The following is a 12,664-nucleotide window of genomic DNA, read 5'->3' on the forward strand; positions in this document are numbered from 1 at the left end:
AATATTTTTCATGGCATACGAGGAATAAGAAGACCAGCAATCTTTTAACTATTCGCGAAGCGCTCTATATTGCTTGGAAGGAAGGATATAGAAAAGCCATCTTACTTGTTAACTCAAAAAATTTAGCGGATGAGTTGGCAACCATAAATACAGACAACAAGGAAGCAGAGATTCTCCTAGAAGATATCCGAACCCAAAAGAGAATGTTTCAAAGTCTACAAATCAAAGTTGCTCTTGAACCCATATTCAAGGAAGTCCAGCAATTGGCGAAGATGGCAACCCAATCTTTTACATACACTCTTTGATTTTCCATTGTTACAAAAAAAAAAAAACGGTTTACCTAATAAGGGAGACTAGGCAATACCACATTGAGGGACAAGTTTCTTTTTTGAAATTCATATTTGGTTAACCAAAATGATATAGATATTTTAAAAATTCATTCAACAAAGAGGTGATTTTTAATGGCTTCCCATATTTCAAACAGTAGTTCTTTTAAATCTAGGTAATTTTTTTTCTTCAAATAAACACAATCGTTACCAATGACTTCACACTAAGTTTCTTTTTTCTTTTCATTTTTTAAAAGAAAATTCACATTAATAAGTTGATTATTCAAAAATTACTAATTAATTTGAAAATAATCATAAATAATGAAATAATTCACACATAAAATTGGTTATATATATATATATATATGTATGTATATATGATTTAATACCCAGCTATCATTAAGTGGTTTGTGGGGGGGGGGGGGGGGGGGGGGGGGAAGCAAAAAAAAAAACTTAGTGTTCATCACCCATAAACAAATTGATATTATACTTAAGAAGTAAGAACATGAGTACAGGAACGGCTACGATATGGGAACATGAGCAATTTTTGAAAATTTATAACATAACAAGGAAGGTATGACACCGATATAACACATGTATAACACCTCAAATGAAGTGTCTATGTTTCCTAAGAAAAAACAAAAAAAATAAAAAACCGAAGTAACAAAAAATCATATTAAATTTCTAGAGCTCCTTCAATATTGGCAATATGGCACCGTTAATTGATCCCCTCTCATTCAAGGTTCCTCTGTCTTCGGAACATATTGGACTGCGTCGGCAACGGACAGAAAAATCTTGCTCTCCCCAATCAAGGTTGCAATCTTTGATGCATGCAACTTGTTGACCACAACAGTCCCTGGATTTGCTAGAAGTAACTTTCAAATTACAATTAAAAAAAAGAAAAAAAAAAGAAACCTTCCCATTAGTATTTCTGCTTTGCTTTTGTATTGGCCAAATAAATTGCATATGTCATGAACACTTAATACTGTGGCCTCGATTTGCCAGCTAAGATTTGGCAAAAAAAATTGGCTATGCCAATATGAATGCTCCAAGATGCTATTATATATTGTGCAAAAAAAAGATGCTATTATATAGAAATGTTTAATGTGCATTTAAATTAGCTTATTTTTATCAATTTATTATACAAAAATATAAATGTACCTTAAAAAATTTAATTAGACTAAATCAATAGGAACAAGTAATTAGTGTATTCAGTATATATAACCACGTTCTCACATATGAGTGAATCCCATCATTTTTAGTTCAACAAGGTGAATATATGAGTGAATCCCATCATTTTTGGTTCAACAAGGTTTAGATTTGTACAATTCGCTAAAATATCTTTATCATTGATTAATTATTCTATTTCCAACTGTACAAGTTTCAAGGAAATCAATAATAAACAAGTTATCACCTATCTCAACATTTCTACACCGATATTTTCTTTACTTTTACATTGAAATGTGAAGATATTAATTTTTTAATAATTGGCATATATTTGGGACAATTGGTACAAAGTTTTGGGCCTTTTGGCGGAAATATATAAAAGTTGAAAAACTAAGCCGAAGACATGAAAAATATTAGTTACATAAAATGAAGATGGATAACTAGCAGAGAATGATATATAAGATATATAATTAACAAAAATGATAAGATTGAAGAAAAGGAGCCTGATAAAAAAATGTATCTCACTTTCCTCAAACTATGTTTTGGCATGAGTTTGATCTACCAATGTGATTAAAAAGATGACTTTATCCATATGAAATCACATTTATTTATTTCAATCCAAAGTGGCATTTTAACTCCCATATCCTATGTATAAATAATGTAGGGAATAATTCTTTAATAATACCGGAGCACAGTGAATAGTATTCATTCCTCTTACATTTATGGCGTGATTCACACTCATTAAATTTATGGTTGGTTCATCATAAATGTGAGAAGAAGGAGGCAGAACACTATTTCACCATATTCCAAGAGTATCTAAGAATTTTTCATTGTAAAAAGAGACCAAAATATTGTAATAATTTTTTTTTCCTTTCAATTTGAATACATTAGAATCACGAACTAAAAGCAAATTCAATTAGAACACGAAGTTTAATTTCTGCAAACCAAAAACCTCGATAACTCACAAAATAATTATTTTTAGTTTTGAATTGTGGAATTACCTGAACATCTCTCTTCTGAAGACTCCTATATAATTCTTCAAAGGCATGAATGCCACTAGTGTCAATGTCGGTAACAGCTGCAATAATGCAAATTCATGAGACATATTCGGTTTTTGAGATTCATTACAAAAATGAGGAATTAGAACAACGTATCAATCTGCTTACGTGACATTTCAACAACCAAATACTGGATTGCAGGTAGACCCTTCTTTTTTAGCTGTTCTTCTTCATCGGTTAGCCATCTCAAAATCCTGCAAGAAATTGGATTTAAGCACTAATCTGCAATGGATTGCATATGTTGAAACAACCACAAACGGGTCTACGGATTCAACTGAGAAATGTTGGCTGACAATAAGTATAAAGTTATAACATTTCCCTAATAAATTCTTTTAATATGTAATTATGTACTTTATATAAGTCATAAATTTAGTCAATGATATTCTAGTCTAATGGTACAATCAAGAACAATTTCCAGTTAGATACTTAAGACTTCTAGAACATTAGAAACTGTTGGAATTATTGTACAATGAACTAATTCACTATTTTGGAACCATTTAATTTTTTGGAACAATAGGAAATTTAACAAAAACCATAATTCACTCTGAATAAGAAGCACCAAAACTGAACATTTCCCAATTTTGTAAGCTGTTTGTTCATGCATATCCCTATAATACAAGTACTTCAGATAGGGGAAGGAAGGAGAAGCAAGAAATAGAGATTCAAATGAATTGAAAAAGCTAATACCTTTCCCTAATATAGTTGGAGTTTGAAAAGTATATAGCAGAATCTACTCTAACAATCAGGATGCCTGGAACCTTTGTTGCTTCTGGATATTGCAGGATGTTTCTGTAAACAGCAGTCCCTGGAAGGTTACCAAGTAATGCAGTTCTTGGCCTTGTCACTTGCAAGAGTATTTTGGCAAATGATATTGAGACCTATTGCAAAAGTAATTTAGTAGTGATAGATTGGAAAACCAAAAAAAAAAAAAAAAAAAAAACAAGAATGCTAGATTTCTCACCGCAATTAAAAGGCCAATCTCAACAGAAACAAAAATCACACCGAAAAAGGCTCCCATGCAAGCAACAAAATCAAATTTATCAATCTTCCACAATAGACTCACTGCTTCAACATCAATTAGGCCTACCACAGCAGATATAATGATAGAAGCAAGTATAGCATTTGGGGTGTACTTAAATAGTGATGTCATGAATTCCAAAGTCAAAAATACAACACAAGACATCACAATGTTGGACATGGCTGTGTTGCAGCCAGCCATGAAATTTACGGCTGAGCGAGAGAAGGATCCTGCATTAAAATCATAGACACAAACAAACAACGTTAATTCAATAACAATACATCCTTAGATAAGTACAAAAACTCAAGAAAAATTCTTATTTTGATTTTTTGCTAAAAGCAGGCTAAATGTAAAGTTTTAAAAAATTGTACATAAACAAAATAAGTGAAAAGTTAAATGAAAAAGCTGGTGGCAAATGAACACACACCTGTAGCAACATAACACGATGTCATGGAACCAACAACATTCATTGTCCCCAGTGCCACCATTTCTTTGTTTCCATCAAGATGATAGTCCTTTACTGCCGCAAATGTTCTTCCAATTGCTATAGCTTCCTAGAAACCAAAAAAATAATGGCTTTCACAACATTGATTGGTAAAATCTGCTGAAAAATTATATTACTAACTCAAGTAAGATGGTCAGTCTCATATATTCTTACCGTTAGTCCTATCATACCCGATAAAACACCAATCCGAAATCCTTTTCCAAAATATTTTCCAGTAAAATAAATTTCCTTAAAGGATGGTGGATTTATGCCCTTTTTTATATGCCGAACCTGAAATAATATAATTATTACTAAGAATTTGGCGTTATTTCCTTACTCATAAAGCTGGAATGAAAAAATAATCATGAAATTAATAAGAGCACTTACAATTTGAACACCATGCTTATCAGCATGGGTTATGTACACGAGAAAGGTGGACAGGATGACACAAACCATAGGAGCAATTGCAGGAACCCAGAAAAGTTTTTTGTTCTTTTTTCCCTGCTCAAATATATATTATAGAGGAATCAACTGGAAGACCTTCAAGATATAGTAAGAAGAGGAAGGAAAGATTTCTTACAGTGTGCTTGGCAAGTAGAAGGAAAGCCAAGAACGAGATGCCTATTGCCATTGTTTGCCAGTTCCACTGTAAAGCAACATAGGAGAGTATATAGTATAAGATAGTAAATTGTTCTACAATATATATAGCAACTTAGCTTGATGTCAATAATGTAATGGAGAATCAGAATAAAAATGTGAAATTAATTACCCCATGATGTATTGTACCCCATACTGAGCGCATAACAGAGACAATATCAGTCTTCCTCGTGAAGTTAGATATGCCAAGCAAACCTTTGAGCTGTTGTAGGGCAATGGTAATAGCAGCTCCACCCATGAACCCAACGATTGCAGCGTGAGAAAGAAAGTCAATCAAGAAACCCAATCTGAAAGCAGAGTTGATATATATTATCCTTCTAAACATTAACAATTAATATGCAAAAAGAACAGGGATAGACTTAGGATTTCAAGCTAGAGGAGGCCGGAGTAGGAAAAAAAAATCCAAATAGGCATTCATATAGGATTAACAAATTATAAATACATAAAATCGTTATTTCTTAATACATTAAGACGCAATCATCAACCAACAAAGACGAAAAAAAAAAAAAACGTTTTTTTTTTTTTTAATTTTTAATACTAGTCTGGTTAAGATTTTTTTTTTTTTTTTTTTAAATTTTTAATTTTTAGTTAGAGCATTCATGGTAGTGATGTTAAAAATTTTGGTTTTTAGCACCTCAAAAAAGCTAATTTATTTATTTTACCATCTCACTTTACAATACACCCAACATCAAATGTTCTATTTTTTTACCATTTCATTTAAAATAATATAAACAACTCATTAAAACAATAAAGAGAGAGAGAGAATTTGAGTTTTTAATTAATTGAAGGTAGAGAGATAATCTTAATAAAATATTGTATTTTATTTTTAAAAACTTGTTATAGTCAACTGGTTTTTATATCTGTGGAGGGGGGGGTAAAAGGCCGGGATGCCCACGTCAATGTCTACATTGGGCCAAGGGCCCAGTTCAACGAAAAACTTCTTCTTGGCCATGGGAAGAACCCTCCTCGACATGGATGTAGCCGAGGACAAAAGGAGCAACCTGCTACTGGCAATGACACTCCAGGTCATTCCACGGAACAGGAAAAGTACTAAAACAGAAAAGGGCAACAGAGAGAATGAAAATGTTTGAGGGAAAGGTTGCCATTATTGCATTCAGTACCTTGTACCTGACATAGCCATGCTTTTCTGCTTTTACAACCACTCCTAACAACTGGAAGGTAGGGCTGATGGGACAAGTATCAGCACTGAGAATCCAATTCAGGAGGAAGGAAATGACTATAAAAGAGGGGGAGAGGGAGATAGAAAAGGGGGGTTGAAAACCCCTATCATACTGGAGGCACCAGAAAAAGCTCCTCGAATCGTGCTGAGGACCAACCCTCTCTGGTAAACTCAGTTCATTTCAGTTTGATCGTGAAGAACACCGTGTTAACTGTTGTCCATACTCTAAGGTCCAGTTCTTTGACCCACTCTCTACAAATTCATTGCACCGGGCTCACTGGTTTAAGGTCCCATATATCTTGGGCTTGGGCTGAAAAACGTGACCCTACAATTGGCGCCATTGTGGGGAGAGCTTGTGCGTTGGCGAATACAACGGTTAATCACGATGGAATCAAGCTCCTATCAGCAAGAGTCCCTCGAGAAGACCATTTTGGCGGTGGTGCAAGCTATGCGAAAGCCTCCCTATTATTTCCAAAAACACATCGTCATTGTCATAACTCAGCTTCCGCTTAGATCTACACTTCGAAGTGTTGATTATGTGGGAAGGATTGCTAAACGGAGCGCGGTTCTAGAGGCTTTTGACGTCAAGTGTGTGCCTCGTGCACTTGTCAAGGGGCTAATTCTCGCGGGCCTAGTAGTCTGATTCGCTGAATTCCCTTCAGAGAAAGAAGCCGAGAGCCAAACCAGAATCTTTTGAAGCGGTTAAACAGAATCTCAGCTATGTCAGGTCCTCGGACCTCCGGCTTTAGGGAAATTAACGCGCAGTGACAACTTTCTAAATGACTAAGTACTAGACAGAACCAAGGTCTTGCATGGTCCTCAGACTCAAACCTATGGGGAAACTAGCTACTTCAAGAAAGCCTAAGTACTAGACAGAACTAAGGTCTTGCATGGTCCTTGGACTCAAACCTATGGGGAAACTAGCTACTTTAAGAAGGTCTAAGTACTAGACAGAACCAAGATCTTGCATGGTCCTCGGACTCAAACCTATGGGAAAACTATCTACTTCAAAAAAGCCTAAGTACTAGACAGAACCAAGGTCTTGCATGGTCCTCGGACTCAAACCTATGGGGAAACTATCTACTTCAAAAAAGCCTAAGTACTAGACAGAATCAAGGTCTTGCATGGTCCTCGGACTCAAACCTATGGGAAAAGTAGCTACTTCAAGAAAGCCTAAATACTAGACAGAACCAAGGTCTTGCATGGTCCTCGGACTCAAACCTATGGGGAAACTAGCTACTTCAAGAAAAGCCTAAGTACTAGACAGAATCAAGATCTTGCATAGTCCTCGGACTCAAACTTATGAGGAAACTAGCTACTTCAAGAAAGCCTAAGTACTAGACAGAATTAAGGTATTGCATAGTCCTCAGACTCAAACCTATGGGGAAACTAGCTACTTCAAAAGAGCCTAAGTACTAGACAGAACCAAGGTCTTGCATAGTTCTCGGACTCAAACCTATGGAGAAACTAGCTACTTCAAGAAAGCCTAAGTACTAGACAAAACCAAGGTCTTGCATGGTCCTCGGATTCAAACCTATGGGGAAACTAGCTACTTCAAGAAGGTCCAAGTACTAGACAGAACCAAGGTCTTGCATGGTCCTCGGACTCAAACCTATGGGGAAACTAGCTACTTCAAGAAAGCCTAAGTATTAGACAGAACCAAGGTCTTGCATGGTCCTTGGACTCAAACCTATGGGGAAACTAGTTACTTCAAGAAGGTCCAAAGTACTAGACAGAACCAAGGTCTTGCATGGTCCTCGGACTCAAACCTATGGGGAAACTAGCTACTTTAAGAAGGTCCAAGTACTAGACAGAACCAAGGTCTTGCATGGCTCTCGGATTCAAACCTATGGGAAAACTAGCTACTTTAAGAAAAATCTAAGTCCTAGACAGAACAACGGTCTTGCATGATCCTTGGACCTTCTGCTTTGTGGAAACTAACACGCGATGGTACCTTTCTAAGCGTTTAAGCTAAATTCAATCATGCCTCGGTCCTTGGACCAGACGCCTAAAGCAAGTTAAAGCTATAAACATCATTGGAAACGTGGAGAAGAACCTTAGTACCCGGTGATCCCTCGGACTGTTTACTTCAAGTTACACGCCCTTGGGCGGTCACACTATTCGCAATGTAGAACATGCGGTTGTTTTCCTGGTTAGTCCTATATAGTTAACTTACTTAAAGTTGGCAGAGGTGTGCCCGTCAGTTTTGATAAGTCCAAGATGACAACTCTTTACCATCAACAACATCAATTCTAAGTACTATTCAAAAGAAAAGATACTAGCACACCCATTCACAAAATAGCTATTGCAGAAAAGAAAAGGTACGCAAAATGAAATAAAGTTGTCTTTTTATTAGATAAAGAAGAAGTACAGTGTACATAAAAGGGCTTAGACAAGCCTATATCAAAAGCTAACTATAAAAAGCAGTCCACGGGAACGATAAATCCTCAATCTTGCTCCAGCAGCAATCGAGCAAGTATGGATGGCACCGGTGGGAGAGAAGAAGAAGCAGAGAAGCCCGGTTCACAATCTTGCTCCAGCAGCAATCGAGCAAGTATGGATAGCATCGGTGATGGAAGAGAAGAAGAAGCAGACACGCCAAATCCACATACTTGCTCTAGCAGCAATTGAGCAAGTATTGCTCTAGCAGCAATCGAGTAAGAATGGATGGTACCGGCGAGGAGAAACCCAAATCCGAACACGCGTGACACATGACGCTGGATGAAATCCAAAATTTGTCTCACCAAAAATCTGATGCGACCTACACCTGCTTCGGATTTTGGTTGAAGGAAAAGAGACTTCTTTCTTATCCAGTCGAAGGGGAGAAAGATCTTTGGCCTCTGCCTCCCTTGCCTTAACTATGTCATTCTGAATCTCGGAGACGCCCGTGGTTTCTGAAGAGGGTTTGGCTCCTTCACCCTCACTCTTATCCTTGACCATTTCACTCCCTAAATCTCAATCACTACCTTGGTGGGGTTCTTGGGAACATTTGGAGAGTTAAAAGCCTGAAACTCCCACAGAACTCAAGGGTCTGCGAATAAAGAAGAACGATCTCCCCCCATGTGTCTTATATAGGAGGCGAACCCGGTGGCAATTAATTCGTCCAAATCTCCAAGAAAGAATTATAGGCGAGATAAATCTCTCTCAATTTCCAATGTAGTCTTCAGCCGTTGGATTTGCGTCACCCTGTAAAGAGACCTTAATGAAAACGCGCCTTGTGTACCGAAACGACGGGAACGCGGCTTGGATAAACTAAAAGAATGTCTCACAACCAGGAATAGTGCAAAATGGGCGTGAAAGGGCAGTCATCACATCGAGATCCTCCTTTCCTCCCATGGGGAAGAAAAGGAGAATTTCGAGGGGCTATTGTGGGGGGGTAAAAGATCGGAGGCCCACGTCAATGTCTACATTGGGCCAATGGCCCAGTCTAAGGAAAAACCCTTCTCAACCATGGGAAGAACCCTCCTCGGCATGGATGTAGCCGAGGACAAAGGGAGCAACCTACTACTAGCAGTGACACTCCAGGTCATTCCACAGAACAGGAAAAGTACTAAAACAGAAAAGGACAACAGAAAGAATGGAAATGTCTGAGGGAAAGACTGCCATTATTGCATTCAGTGCCTTGTACCTGACATAGCTATACTTTTCTGTCTTTACAACCACTCCCAACAACTGGAGGAAAGGGCTGATGGGACAAGTATCAGCACTAGAAACCCAATTCAGGAGGAAGAAAATGACTATAAAAGAGGGGGAGAGGGAGACAGAAAAGGGGGGTTGAAAACCACTATCACACCGGAGGCACCAGAAAAAGCTCCTTGGACTGTGCCGAGGACCAACCCTCTCTGGTAAACTCAGTTCATCTCAGCTTGATCATGAAGAACACCGTGTTAACTGTTGTCCATACTCTAAGGCCCAACTCTTTGACTCACTTTCTACAAATTCATTGTACCGGGCTCACTGGTCTAAGGTCCCATACATCTTGAGCTTGGGCTGAAAAACGTGACCCTACAATATTGATTTACCGTAGTTGCAAAAAAAAATAGTTTTAACTTCTCTAATAATACATGGTTTTTGGTGGTAAAATAGTTTTTTTGCTAAAATAAAATCATTATTGTAAATGTTTTTATTATTTTTTTAATGTTTTTGAGTTGGATAGTTTCTAGTTAGAGGAACCTAAAGTTTTGGAAGGAAAGCAATTATAAAAATTATATATATATAATAAGTATTAAAAAAAAAAAAATTTGGACCAGGGAGCTTGGGCCCCTCTAGGTCCATCCATGAAGAAGAACTCATTTTTTATGAATACTATGAAAAAGTTTAGTGAATATTTCTATATATATACAATATAATACTACATGCATGCATGTATTATTTTACGCTCGCTATTGTACACTCTGTGCATTTACATATATATATATATATATATATATATTATTGATGTCTTGCGTGTAATGCAAACATATCTGTAAACTAACCAGTGGGATAGAAATAGAATCAATGCCTAGTAGAGGCGAACATGTATATAAATACCTGAAAAACCCTAGTGTGAATTGAGTGATGCCAGCAAAGAAGGTAGCTGTGAATGCAAGACGTCGATACTCAAGTGCATCTTTCACTGGATCAATCTCATCCTGTAGAAGACTTCCAAGTAAGAGAGACACAACAGCCACGGGTCCTATAGCAATGTCTCTCGAGCTTCCCATGAAGGCGTAAATAAGAGGGGGAACAAAACTGCTGTCTGTATTTCAAGGGAAATAGACCATATAAAATGGAATTAGTGATAGTTAAGACAACCAAGTAGCTCTGGTTACAAGGAAAACAAGAGAACTCACATAATCCATTTTGGGGTGGCAGATTTGCAAGCTTTGCATATCCAATATCCTGACAGGGTGAGTGACATATTTGAGTATGACTAGAAATGTATGCATGGAAAGTAAAAGATAAAGAATTTCATCCAAATTCTATTACCTGAGGAATACACAGGCTTGCAATGGTAAGTCCAGCTATTAGGTCTCCTTTGAATCTAGCAAGATTATAGTCCTTCCCCCAACTAACAATAGGGAAAACAGCTTGGAGAGCAAGGACAAACTTTCCTAATCTGGATTGGCCCTTGAAGGGTCGGAAGGGGTTACCAACGAAGAAAGTTTCCTTTACAGAAGCTGTAAACTGCTTCAAAAGGTTTTGCCTCCGAGGAACCCCCACTTTGTGAACATATGGCAAATTTTCTGGATTGTGATCTTGTGAAGGAGACATACACATACTTGTGTCGATCTCCTTTGACCCCGCCTCGTCAGTAACATCACGGTTCATTGCAACCAGAAGATTTATTCTAATAAAAATTTAAAACAGAAAAAAAAAAACTAAATAAATTAGTCCTGTAAAAATTATTGCATATTGCACTGGTAGTCAAATGCTTACAAATTATATACTTATTAAGCAGATAAAGCTACTTACTTAGCGGAAGAACTTAACCAGACCTAAGATCTAAGTACACTGGGAAGAAGAGGGAAGCTCCTGCCAGCTTTTATATATGTGTTAAAAAGGAACCTAAAGTCAACTATTTTAGCACTATAAGGAATCTTAAAGATTCAACTTTGAATATGGTCACTTTTTGAGAAGTAATAAACGGATTAGCTAATAACCATCAGTTGTGGGAAAGTGTTGACCAAGGAAATTAATTGGTTTCAGCTATATATGATTTCTTCCACTCAAGATATCTTTATTAGTCAGATGCATATGATGGTGGCCGTGGACAATTTGATTTGAAAAAGGTTAAAGGTGAGATAAGGTGGCTGTTCCTTATGCTTGGCCATCAAAAGTGATTGTTTATTAGCAACCTTAAAAGCTAATCCTGACGTTGCATAATACAGTTCTTCCATTAATTTGATGCTTCTCAATTTGTTTCTGTATTTCGCGTTGTTCAAAAATTAATGATTGCGAATGCAAAACTATTTACATGATGAATCTTTCCCATTTAGACGGGTATGTACAAATTAACATGTGTAGGAGAAAAATAATAAAAATCATGTATCAAACGTACCTGACTTTTCAAAGGTGAAGATGTAGCTAGTTGAGGTAGGTGATTGAATCCTATTACAGCATTCACAATAGTTCATCTAATTCACAATTATTCCAATCAACCTCATAAACATACATATCAGTTTATGCAAAATTATATATGTAAAATATAATTCTAGTTACAGTAACCATTCACGGTTAATATGCATATTTATTGTTTTAACTGAGAGAGAGAGAGAGAGGATTTGGAAGAGTAATTAAAAATTGATAAAAAAAACATTTAAATGAAAGTAGTGTAAATAAACAATTTGATGTGAGTTTTTGAAAAGTGGTTCAAGGAGAGTTTAGGGCCACACATAAGATGTTTATTAGAATTATAGTTAAATGATTAAATTCATTATTTTTTAATAACTTCAATTTTTAGGACAATCGATAATTTAATATAGTTAAATAATTAAATTCATGTAAAGCTCCCAAATGTCAGATATTTTTTTTTGAAATGAGACTTTTTGTAACGTGACATAAAGACTCCTTACTTTATTGTTTTATTGAAATTTCATAAACTTAAATTAAAACTAAACTAAATGATAAATGAAGTGACATTTCCTAGAGTATTTACTTCAAAGCATAATTAGATGAATTGAATAAATATCCGGTCTATATTGAATTTGTATAATTCTTAAAAAAAAAAAAAATGAAAGGTTATTTTCGTTATTTGTTATACCTAACGTGTAAAGGAAGTTGTCTAGACTTAGT

General features: G+C 36.3%; 1 protein-coding gene across 1 annotated transcript; it reads right to left on the reverse strand.

Moving 5' to 3' along the window:
• Positions 1-852: 852 nt before the first annotated feature.
• Positions 853-11,592, reverse strand: LOC126706953 (sulfate transporter 1.3-like). The gene is made up of 14 exons (XM_050406544.1): positions 11,345-11,592; positions 10,859-11,219; positions 10,723-10,771; positions 10,421-10,628; positions 4,823-4,997; positions 4,634-4,699; positions 4,441-4,554; positions 4,228-4,344; positions 3,997-4,123; positions 3,513-3,799; positions 3,239-3,429; positions 2,660-2,745; positions 2,495-2,571; positions 853-1,201 (listed from the first exon to the last, which is right to left on the reverse strand). Exons 2-14 carry the CDS (start codon positions 11,198-11,200, stop codon positions 1,064-1,066), a joined length of 1,977 nt encoding a protein of 658 aa, XP_050262501.1. The 5' UTR covers positions 11,201-11,219; positions 11,345-11,592; the 3' UTR covers positions 853-1,063.
• Between the last annotated feature and the right edge of the window lie 1,072 nt (positions 11,593-12,664).

Source organism: Quercus robur, chromosome 11 (genome assembly GCF_932294415.1).
Source record: "Quercus robur chromosome 11, dhQueRobu3.1, whole genome shotgun sequence".
NCBI lineage: Eukaryota > Viridiplantae > Streptophyta > Magnoliopsida > Fagales > Fagaceae > Quercus > Quercus robur.